Here is a 12,635-nt window from a genome sequence, read left to right as displayed (position 1 = left end):
CTGTGCGCCGCAAATCCACTCTGAAAGGCTCCCCTTGTACACGTCTCTACAAACACGACTCCTGGGTTGATTTCTCCAAAGTGTGTGATCGTACCTCATGAATACTGCATTCATACATAAAAAAAACATTACTGTAGTAGAGGTGTAGAGAGTGTTAGGCGTGTGCACGTACGCTCCCAGGGTAGTAGAGCATCTCTGCGCTCTCCGTTTCAACTGCAGGGGACACACACACACACACACACACACACACGCAGAGTGAGAGGTATGTTTTCAACATCGACCAGAATAAAGAAGCGTGTCCTGGACCGACGGCACAGGTGTTGTACAGGTCTGCCTTTGTTGATTTATTCACAAGCAACAGCAAGAACACAACACCGCCGCCTACAAGGACATCGACAACAAAGCAGAAACTGAAAGCTGTCAAAGTTGGGTTGAAGACGAGTTACTTAAGTCAAGGGCTGTTGACTTTGGGTTTGGTGGACTCAGGGAGGAGAGCGAGAGAGAGAGATGGGCCGAGCCAATGGCAGACGGGCGCACATCGCTCCGGCACGCCAGCAGACGGGAATGACCCTCTCCCCACGAGAGGAGACACACAAATATTAGCTCATCAGTCTCGCACCAATATGAGACAGACGAGACAAAAAACAGTCAATATCAAAATCCTAATTGACCACCTTTTGTTTCGTTGGTTTTCCTCACACTCAGCATTTTTAGTTGTCAGAATATAGAGTCATGGATTTGTCTGGGCCCCGCATAGGTTGGTGAGAAACTGCACGTTTAATTTTCCAGATTTGCTCTTGAAAGTGTATCCTAGTCGACACACACCACCCAGAGATTTTCGATACGGCCGCAAGCTCATTATTGAACGCCTGTGTAGTTTTGCTACGGAATGCAAGTTTTCTTTCTCGTAGTGAAACACTTCTGTGATTTACTCTAATTAGCCTCATCCCGCAAGGCAGATAAGACGGAAGTAAAAGTAAAGTAACATATACTTTGAAATTTCTCGAGGCACTTTCACACACTTTGTTCTTGTGGAGGGGTGAAATCGAAGTCTGGTCTCATAAAGTGCACAAGATGAATACCCTTACCGTTCATCTGTGCCTCTAGCCCGGGGCCACTTCAGTCAATATGTGAACACGGAGCAGGTATCTCCAAATCTAAAAGCCGGAGAGCTAAGCCTCCGTAGAATGTTTGTTTTTCAGCCTCCCAGCCCAAATTAACTTCAATACGTGATCTTAACCATCCATGAGCAAACCTTTTCCCCTCTTTACCCATTCCTCCTACTAGGATCTATAGATGGGTGTCTTGTTCACTAAGAGTGTGTGTGTGCGTGTGCGTGGACGCAGCCAGGGGTGATACACAGTTGTGGTAAGCCACAGCCAATGCAGGATTGATTCAGATCTCATTGGTCAGGTCATCTTCCACTGTACAGCACAGAGGAGTGAAATTACTTTTGTTCTTGGCTCCTCTGCCCTGGCTCCTCCGCGGCTCCTCCCCTCTGTCACGGCCCCTCCCCTCTGCCATGGCTCCTCCCCTCTGTCCCGGCTCCTCCCCTCTGCCCCGGCTCCTCCCCTCTGCCGTGGCTCCTCCCCTCTGCCCCGGCTCCTCCAGCAGCAACAGCATCAATAGAAAAGGACACAGCATAAGCGATGATAATTTTGCCTTAATTTACAATACAATAATCACAACAAGTGTAAATCGGTACGAGCGATATTTCAGTTGTACATCTTGTTTGGTGGAATGCTACACTTCTCTTCTACACACCAGACTACAATGATGAGTATTGCCAAGCCTCTCTAGTACAGACAAACTGATTTTTGCAATTGACAAATGTTTTTTTTTATCTGTTTTGTCCACTTCAGTGTCATGACTCATCGGTGACGGTCGTGAATGCTCACGCATTAGAAGAACAGATCTTTTTTGAGCACTGAACTGAAATTCAGCCGTGTTACCTTTTTAACCCCATTCCTTTGGCTCATCTGAGCAGTTGAAAACTTGCCAGTTGACTTCAAACAAGCGCTCCCGGGTCCTCCTGGCAGAGCGAGGAGTCGATTCCATGTGAACCCTGGAGCAGTCCGTTTGAAGTGAAAACAGAATCGGATAGGTGTTGAAATTGTTGATATTGATTGTCAGGTTTACCTTACCTGACATTTAAGTCTTCTGTTTTCACTACAGACTGACTGTTATCATAGTGGTAATTATGGATGATGACCATCCAGGGGAGGAAACAAACTTTTTGGCTTACCAGCCAACTGGCGAGTAGATGATTTTTTTTACCAGCCAAACAGATTTTTTTACCAGCCAAAAATAAATCGCTAATTGTGATAATTACTTTGTATGTCTTCGTCTAAATTGATTTTCAATCATAACACCGTGTCTCTACTCTTTAAAATATTTATTAGCATAAAACATTAATAAGTGTCTCTACTCTCCACAATATTAGCATACAACATGTATTAATCACACTGTCTCTACTCTTCAAAATATTAGGATATCACATATTAACATGAAAGAGGGAACTATTCTGGACTGGGTTGGGCTGAACTGGGCAGTGAAAGATGCTGGGCTGGACTGGGTTGGGCTGAACTGGGCAGTGAAAGATGCTGGGCTGGACTGGGTTGGGCTGAACTAGGCAGTGAAAGATGCTGGGCTGGACTGGGTTGGGCTGAACTAGGCAGTGAAAGATGCTGGGCTGGACTGGGTTGGGCTGAACTAGGCAGTGAAAGATGCTGGGCTGGACTGGGTTGGGCTGAACTAGGCAGTGAAAGATGCTGGGCTGGACTGGGTTGGGCTGGTCTAGGTTGGACTGGGTTGGGCTGGTCTAGGTTGGACTGGGTTGCGTTGGACTGGGTTGGGCTGGTCTAGGTTGGACTGGGTTGGGCTGGTCTAGGTTGGACTGGGTTGCGTTGGACTGGGTTGGGCTGGTCTAGGTTGGGTTGGACTGGGTTGGGTTGGACTGGGTTGGGCTGGTCTAGGTTGGACTGGGCTGGGCAGTGAAAGAACCAAGCATTTCACTGTAATGTAATAGCTAAATGAAACAACTTGAACTTGACTTGTTACATTTGCACTCTGGTTGTATGCCAAACGTATTCTGGTTGTACTGTACTTGTGCTGTATGATGCCAATACATTGGAACCGAATCTCATGACAACGCTAGGGGTTCAGCAGGTGTATTCTGAATGCCAACATCACCATTGTGAAGGGCATATGGGCAAGTGGTGATATGGGGGGAAACCCGGTAATAATAAATGTCACTCGGCTGCATTTAAGCAAAGCCGCTCAGTATAGTCCACTATGTTGAATGCGCGTTATGGTAGCAGAAAAAAATCTCCTGAGGCCAAGTCATATTCTTATTTTAACCTCCACTGTATATATATTTTTTTTATAGCGTTTTAAGGGAGCCTACTTGTTTCAGTTTCGTCGATAATCCAATGTACAGTTACCCCTCCCCCCTCCTGCCCAACCTCCTCCAATGTACAGTTGCCCCCTCCACCCAACCTCCTCCAATGTACAGTTTCTTCGTCAAATGTATACAGTATACTCTTTTTTAGACTCTTATTGTATCACAAACAATACTGTATTTGTAAATCTGGTATGTCATAAATGTATAGATGTAGCAGTATTGTCTATCTGTATGTCATGTATGTTATATATGTTATGATGAATTGAAAATGGGGGACCCTGATGTAAACATGACGAAAGTCTTTCTCTGGTCTGCATCCCCTTAACAATTGTGTGTATTGAGCTGTACTGTATTGTACCCATTCTGCAATCCGTTAATAACAATCAATCAATCAATATTTAACAGATTGCAGAATGGGTACAATACAGTACAGCTCAATACACACAATTGTTAAGGGGATGCAGACCAGAGAAAGACGTTCGTCTTGTTTACATCAGGGTCCCCCATTTTCAATTCATAGTGACATACATGACATACTACAGGTATATAGTAATGTTACATTTGTGACATACGATATGCAAATATACAGTACTGTTACCCATAGATCCTAACAGAGATTATACATATGATGGGGAGGAGACTGTACATTAGGAGGGGGTGGGTGGGTGGGAGAAAATATACAGTACTGTTACCCATAGATCCTAACAGATTATATACATATGGGGAGGAGACTGTACATTAGCAGCGCTGTACACTAAGCTTTTTCACTAGGGGCACACTTGCCCCTAAATGAGAAATGTATAGCCGTTTATAGAGATCTATGCCAATTAATGTTTTATGTATATCCGGGACTTTTTTTTTAATAAGAATTGAGAGGTATTTGTATATGTGACCTTTATTTTGAAAACCGTGTTGCGACGCAACCTTGTTTAAGTTTGCGCTTTTGACAGTGAAATGTTCAGTTCAACTTAGCTCGAAGGAAAGACTAATCAAAAAGGTTTAATTTACCCGTATGAGGCTCTTACGATAGGACTTTGATTGTTTATAGAAGAGGAATGTAATACTATGCAAAACGAGCCACTTTCATACGGGGAACCGTGACAATTATTAGTATATCTTATTTGCATATTGTCTCATTATTAGATAGATAGATAGATAGGTTGATACTTTATTGATCCCCGGAGGGAAATTTAAGTAGACAGTATTTCACGTCCTAATAGTGGGAGACTCACCTAATGCATGGCTGAACGTTAGAAGTGTCCGTGTCCCTGTCAATCATCACTGCCAGATCAGACTTAATTTAATCGGCTATGGTCTCTTATCATCTCTCCACATCGGACGTGGTTGTCATAAGATGGACTGATATCCGCTCCGTTCCTCTTGCAGAGCAAAATTAGCGGCTTAAATTTATTGAAAGGAAGTTTTTTGGCGATGCTGCTGCACAGAACTGGCCACATTCAGTTTCGATTGTTAACTTCGCAAGGAATTCTGGGATTTGGTGTTGGATGTGGACTCTACGCAGACGGGGACATGGTATTTAATCGCACGATGGACTACAACTTCCAAGTATATAGCGTGGCCCAGATTCACTTCCCACGCAAATCTTTTTTTCACACAGGCAGCTACGCAGTAAATTCATTCATTGGCGACAGATTTTTTCATAGCACCGCGACATTATGCTCGCCAATGACTGCTTGGCGCGGCCAAAAAAATAAATAAAGCCTTTTCATGATATTTGACGCCTCCGATTGGCTCAGGTTAAAATTCGTCACGACTCCGAATCAAATGACTGAACTCCAAATAAAATGGACGGATATCCGTCTCAAGACGGAACGCTTTAATGCCTGTGGTAGCTTGATGCTAGGTAGCTAGCCGGCTAATGCTGGTTGACTTGTCATTCTCATCCGACTCGAAGGAGAACGTCGTGTGCTGTTGTTCGCCCCCATGTCAGACTGCACTGATATCCGAAAGCGACGACTCTACATGCAATTATTTTCATCCACGATGTGTTTTTTTCTAAGTTTGTCTACGTTGTCAAGCCGGTGACAGGAGTTTGTAGGTCCGCGCACAGTGGTCTGTCCACTTCCCCTAGATGCACGACATCTTCTAGAAAACGAGTGTTCATTGGAGGAGCTTAGAGCGCATCTGTACAACGATGATGTTCATTGGTTATGGTTGGATTATTATGAGGCGCAAATGGGAGGAGTCAAGGGATGATTGCAGAATGATTTTTTTGTTTTGTTTTGTAATTACTAGTACTCGCCAGACTGGCGAGTGCTCTTCATGAATCACTCGCCAAACGTAAAAAAATACTCTCATTTGGCGAGTAAAGTGGCCTAATTTCCTCCCCTGTGACCATCATTCCTGCTGACTGCCTGTTATCATAGTGGTAATTATGCATGATGAGCATCATTCCTGCTGACTGCCTGTTATCATAGTGGTAATTATGGATGATGAGCATCATTCCTGCTGACTGGCTGTTATCATAGTGGTAATTATGGATGATGAGCATCACTACTATCACCGACATCTAAGAAGGGAGATCCCCCGTTGAACGGCCCTTTTAAGGTTTCTCTCCTCCACATTGCCTGTGGTGCATTTTTTCCTATTGCTAGGTTTTAGTGAGTTTTTCCTTAGCTTCGCGTGTGGTAGTGGGAGTGTTGCATTTATAATTTTTTTTGGTATTTATGGTGTTTTTGTTTAGTTCTTTTCTTGATTTATTGTGATGTTTCTTCTTGACTTGTTTAAAGAAGACGTGTCATGTTGTTGAAAAAATGAAAAGAAAAAATTAAGTAAAAGAAAAAAGAAGACGTATCCGGCCCATGGGGACATTAACACATTCCCGGCCATTGGGGGCCGTCTAATCTCACTCTATAAGGCCAGCATTTCAAAACAGACTTGCATTGTGCGTGAGGGAGTTTGTAGAGCTAAATCTATACTTTATAGTATTGCTATCTGTCCATTCTCATTCCATTCTCATTCCAAACGCAAAATGCATATTGTCGGTATTCATGGTCTACCATGAATGCATGAAAGGGGGGGGCGTGGGACGTCGTTTCTGATTATTGATTATTACCAATAAAGGCGTTAGCCTCAGTAGCCACATTCGCTGATCGCCTGGTTGGCTATGATAACCAGGCCTGATCAGCATGTAATTTATGCGAAAAAGATCTTACCGTGGGCCGCTTGGATCCCCAAAAGGATTTCACAGTTATCGATCGCGATCTGGTAGATCGATATGTCCATTGGCTGATGATATATTCCTTTACTGCATATAGGGGTGGGACGATACATCGATCCAGATCGATATATCGATCTATTATCAATTATTAAATAGGATCGATGCAACGTAAAAAAGATCGATTCATATTGCGATACTCTTATTTTGAAAATTCCCTCGTGAGCATATCCGCCCGGCTGCAACAACAGTAGCTCAGCGCAGCTCAGCGTGTGTAGACGTTAGACAGCATTGCTTCAGAGTCCGCCTATTTTGCCCGAAATAAGTGCCTGTTGTTTTTTTCCCCACAAGGGGTCAAATGCATCTAACATGCTTTCCATCCTCGCCATTCCTTTATGCCCACGTCGCGTTAAATACCGAAATTAACGTTGCGTTAGCGTGAGCTAACTAAGCTAAGCTGATAGAGCGATAGAGAGAAACTAGGGACTGGGAAGGAGGCAGGGTTACTGCATTCTCGAGATAGCCCCACTAACAGGATCTGGCCGGTACTGCACCTTCTGACTCCCAATATGCCTTTTCCATCCAAAATACAGCGCTGTGATAGGATATTAATATTGAAAAAAAAAGAAACAAACCAAAAACAGTGAACAGGAGGTCTATTTGTATTAAGAACAATATTGTTTTTCATTTAAATGTCTGGAAGAGATCAAAAATAAAAATTTCAAATGATATTTCCATTGCCTTTTTTTGTTGTTTACATTTTTTTTTAAACTTTTTTTTTAATTTTTAAATGTTACTGATTTTGTTAAATGGGCATATAATATCATCTCATATCGATCGCAGGCACCTGAATATAATCGTATCGTATCGTGGCAGACTTTGTGATATCGGAAAATATCGTATCGTTGTCCAAAGAATCGATATCGTATCGTATCGTGATGAAACTGGTGATTCCCACCCCTAACATAGTGAATTCGGCGTCGCAAAAGGTATTCCAAGCTACAGGCTACACGTATAGATTCCAGCTAACAGTAAACTCCATTCAAAGTAAAAAAAAAAAAAAAAAAAAAAAGCACCGTTCTGCCACAGAGACAGCGCCCCTACGAGGATCTGGCCGGTAATGCACTTTTCAGAATTCCAAGAGTGGGGTAAATCTGCAGTGCCGCTCGGTGACATTGAGTAGGTTATTAAAATGGAATAAAAGCCAAAACAACCTTGCCACGGACATGTCCGTGGTTGGCCCTCTACCGTTGGATCCGAAACACGGACATGTCCGTGGTTGGCCGGGAACCAGTTAACGTGTGTTGTCGGGCCTTACAAATCAATTTGATTACTGCTGACTGACTGTTATCATAGTGGTAATTCTGGATGATGACCATCATTACTGCTGACTGCCTGTTATCATAGTGGTAATTCTGGATGATGATGACCATCATTACTGCTGACTGCCTGTTCTCATAGTGGTAATTCTGGATGATGACCATCATTACTGCTGACTTCCTGTTCTCATAGTGGTAATTCTGGATGATGACCATCATTACTGCTGACTGCCTGTTCTCATAGTGGTAATTCTGGATGATGACCATCATTACTGCTGACTGCCTGTTCTCATAGTGGTAATTCTGGATGATGACCATCATTACTGCTGACTGCCTGTTCTCATAGTGGTAATTCTGGATGATGACCATCATTACTGCTGACTGCCTGTTCTCATAGTGGTAATTCTGGATGATGACCATCATTACTGCTGACTGCCTGTTCTCATCGCTTGTCCCGTCTCCTTGCAGGTGAGGTGTATGTTTCAGAGGAGCTACGGGGAGGTGGTGACTCTCTCTCCTCCAGGAGAGGACGACAGGAGGAGCTTCTTCTCCGACCTGCTCCTGGTGCAGGCTGCCAGACCCCCCCCACGCACAACCAGCAGAGGTACACACACACACACACACACACACACACACACACACACACACACACACACACACACACACACACACACACACACACACACACACACACACACACACACCAGGGTTTCCGTTAGAATTTTTATTTGCAGGTCTGAGTGTCCGGTAGATTTCAATCTACCGGACAAATGGGATAAATTCCGGTCAGAGTTTATTGAGCTTAAAAACAATTGATAGGCCTATATAAAGAATGACATCATCAAGGCATTTATAATATTTTAACTTAAAACTAGGCTACTTTTGCGTATATACAGTCATTAATATATTCCAAATAAAATAAGTCCCTTGTGACTTCGTGCTGCTGCCGACTTGAGGTGTCGGTGGGCAGTCTGCCCGACATTAATAAACAGCAGTCTGTTATAATCACATTTTTATGAGCTAATGAATTCCGTTATATTGGACATTTGTATTAATTATATCAAGCGAAGAACTGAGAAATTTGGCAGAGAGAGACGGCAACATTATCGTGGGTTTGCGTGATGACTCCACCTCCCAACGACTTGGTGCTGGTCATAATGTCCTGTGAAAATAATTCCCTCTAAGCACAATTTGATTATTTGAATTGTATTACCCTTAGAGGTCTAACCTGATGAGATTCTCCTCCTCAGAATATTCCCTTTTTTTTTGTTACATAATGTAAAATTACAGATTCATACCTTCAAAATAAGCCACCAATTGTCAAATTTGAGCCGATAGTTTTTAATCAATGTCCTATGAAACATTCTGGTACAATCCATACCAATTTGCAGCACGGGGTCTGAAAAGAATTCATTGAATTGAACTAAATGAAAAGAGAACTACACTCCTTCCCAGAATGCAATGTGATTTCAATGTCAATGTCACTAGCCTAGCCACACCTGGGACAAAGGCCTTTTGTTCCTTTTGTTATTCCAATGTGGGCCCAGGAAGGCCTACATTGCCACACACTTTGATTTCAGAGAGAGAGAGAGAGAGAGAGAGAGAGCTGTACCTGACTGTTCTTCATAATTTTCTGATTGCACTCGCATTGTTTATGTCCTTTGTATGAGGCTTCCTTGTACTTCTGTTTATGTGGACATAAATAAACATTTCAAATGTGTGTGTGTATCTGCGTGGGTGGGTGAGTGGGTGCCTGCGTGGCATCAGTTTGTCTTTCATATGCAGTTCAGAGAAAGTGAGAGAGAGAGGGAGAAAAAGGGAGATAAGGAGAGAGAGAGGATATATAGGGAGAGAAAGAAAGAGAGATAGAGGGAGAGAGGGGGAGAGAGAGGGATATAGAGGAAGAGAAAGAAAGAGGGAGATACAGAGGAGAGATGGAGGGAGAGAGAGGGAGATAGGGAGATATAGATAGACATGAAACCTAGGTATGTAATTTCATCTTTCCTTGTGACAATATTGTCACCCACTGTACAATAAATTCCTTCTGTAATGTACTGATTTCTTTTGATTTCTCTGTTTGAGAGAGAGTGTGTGTGTGTGCAGGGGAGTAGCTGGGGGGGGGGGTTAGGATGATTCCAAGGGCCCAGCAAATGCCCCACATCTTTTTATAGATTGGGGGCCCCACATTTTTTAATAGATTGGGGGCCCACAAATTGATTCTTTCATGGGGCCCAGAATCTCCAGCTACGCCCCTGTGAGCGCACCTTTCTACTCTAGATAGAGAGCTGTCATCACCGTGATGCGCGCTTGAATGAACTGCGAGATAACTCATAACTCGTACACACACGCTCTCTGCCATACAGTAGTTATGTTGTTTTAGCGCGACGTGGGTATATACACGGGCGAGGATGAAAAGCATGTTAGACTACTTTTAATTCATAAATTAACGCTCCGTCGGGTCCGCGTGTATTCTCGAGAATGATAATAATAATAATGCAGGACCTCTTCAGATTATATTATCAACGACAGACAGTGAGAAACACAACCCCCCCCCCCTCTCGCGCTGAAGAATATGCATATTAGATCACTCAGTGATTAACACCTATGCGCTGTTTGTGTGTGCGCGCGTGCATGTACGTGACGCGTTGTAGTTCGGGGAATACAGGGATCATTTAGAACTATACAATTTAGCAAGAATTAAACATATTTACAAGTCGTATTACGTTTAGCAAGTAAGGATACATATAGATTACACTATATGCACTCGAAATTGTCTTTGTTCTATTTTTACAGATTTCTGAAAAACGGGACTTCCTGAGCATTTGTGAGAGATTTAAATCCTTTTGTTCTCCGCCCACGGGTGCAATAAGCCCCGTTGACTCCTAAGGGTTTTAATAGGCTAAAATTAAATAGCCTATGCGATGAACGAAACAATCATTACATTTGTTTCCTCGTTGCTTCACCAAGCAGCCGGTCTAATAATGACATCGCTGTTGTCAGCGCGAGCTGGCTGCTGCTAGATTTACGTGAAGCATGGAGCTGCAGACCCACAGAGCAGCAGTGTTTTTAGGTCCGGTCTGGGGACCGCTCAGCAGCGCCCCCCACCCAACAGCTGAATTGCCAATGACTGAATTGGAGTACTGCACCTTGCCGGCAAAGCTGGCGGGTTCTGTGGGTCTGCAGATGGATGCTTCTCGCAAATCTAGCAGCAGCCAGCTCGCGCTGACAACAGCGATGTCATTATTAGACCGGCTGCTTGGTGAAGCAACGATGAAACAAATGTAATGATTGTTTCGTTCATCGCATAGGCTATTTAATTTTAGCCTATTTTAATACAATTCAAATAATCTAATTGTGCTTAGAGGGAATTATTTTCACCGGACATTATGACCGGAGAGATTAAATATGTCCGACTTCAACAGATTTTGCCGGTGAAATACCGGTAATTACCGGCTAACGGAAACGCTGACACACACACACACACACACACACACACACACACACACACACACACACACACACACACACACACATATATATATATATATATATATATATATATATATATATATATATATATATAACTAAATAAGACTCGTCCACATCTAGTTGGACCCCGACTGGAGGTGCAGGTCAGCGCAAGAGAGATATATAAAACTAAAAGGAGAATACCTTCAAAAGAAAGAAGGGACTGCACACTCCTCAGGACTTGTTTTTGCTTTTTTATTGCACAACGCGTTTCGCTATCTGCTTCCTCAGGTGCTATGCAGCAGGTGTCAATAATCATCATTATATACAGCATACTCCACCCCACATCGTAACACATCAAGCCCATTGGCTACTCAATTATCACATTTAATTTATCATTTTGCAGGATGTAATGCATATAACTCATATGTATAAATATGATGCATAAAGACCACATATATACACATAGACTCATTTTGAAAATTATATATAATAACACAATATGAGAGAAGTGACAAATTTGTCACTTCTCTCATATTGTGTTATTATATATAATTTTCAAAATGAGTGTGTATATATGTGGTCTTTATGCATCATATTTATATTATTTTATTTATTATTTAATCTTAATTAATGGGTTCGAACCTCGGTTTTTTTTCTTTTTTTAAATGTATTTATTTATTTTACACGAAAAATATATATCAGACACGCACAAACACACAGACACAACACAGTCAACGAGGTGAGGAGGGGTCAGCGTCATACATTATCAGGAAATAAATCAATGCTATGCACGTTAGTCGCACTATGCACATTTAGCTTGCTAACGTTAAGATAGCAGGAGCCGTCTGCCAACAAAGATGTTGTTTCAACAAATGTATTCACAAAATGGATTACCATCGAAACGTTATTGAAGACTCCTGTGACCAGTAAGTAGATACTACTACTTTTGCTAACCATTTTTGACCGCAGCAATATGTGCATATGTTCTACGTTATATGCGTAAATGTGTGCTATGTGCCTAAAGTCAAGACTCGACAGTACTGAACCGGAAAGATTATTTAGGAGAACATGTGACAGTTCGATGACCTAAACTAACGTTGGCTGCTAATGTCAACCAAGCTGGTCCCCGAGAGGTTTATTTCTCTTACAGTGAGGGTTAGTGGGACTGTGGGAGTGAGTCTCGCTCGCTCTCGCTCTCTCTCTCTCTCGCTCTCTCGCTCTCTCATGATTAAAATGATGGTTCGAAGTGGGCTTATTAGGAGAA

At 42.7% G+C, this 12,635-nt stretch overlaps 1 protein-coding gene across 2 annotated transcripts in view; it reads left to right on the top strand.

Moving 5' to 3' along the window:
* atad2b (ATPase family AAA domain containing 2B) overlaps positions 1-12,635 on the top strand; it is a 236,559-nt gene that overhangs the window by 82,958 nt on the left and 140,966 nt on the right. For both annotated transcript variants that reach the window (XM_084314965.1, XM_084314964.1), the window contains exon 20: positions 8,369-8,504. In XM_084314965.1, coding sequence (XP_084171091.1) covers positions 8,369-8,504 — 136 coding nt within the window. The remainder of the gene's footprint in view (positions 1-8,368; positions 8,505-12,635) is intronic.

This window comes from Notolepis coatsorum, assembly GCF_963971535.1.
Source record: "Notolepis coatsorum genome assembly, chromosome: 5".
Classification (NCBI taxonomy): domain Eukaryota; kingdom Metazoa; phylum Chordata; class Actinopteri; order Aulopiformes; family Paralepididae; genus Notolepis; species Notolepis coatsorum.
This window is presented reverse-complemented; position numbering and strand designations above follow the sequence as displayed.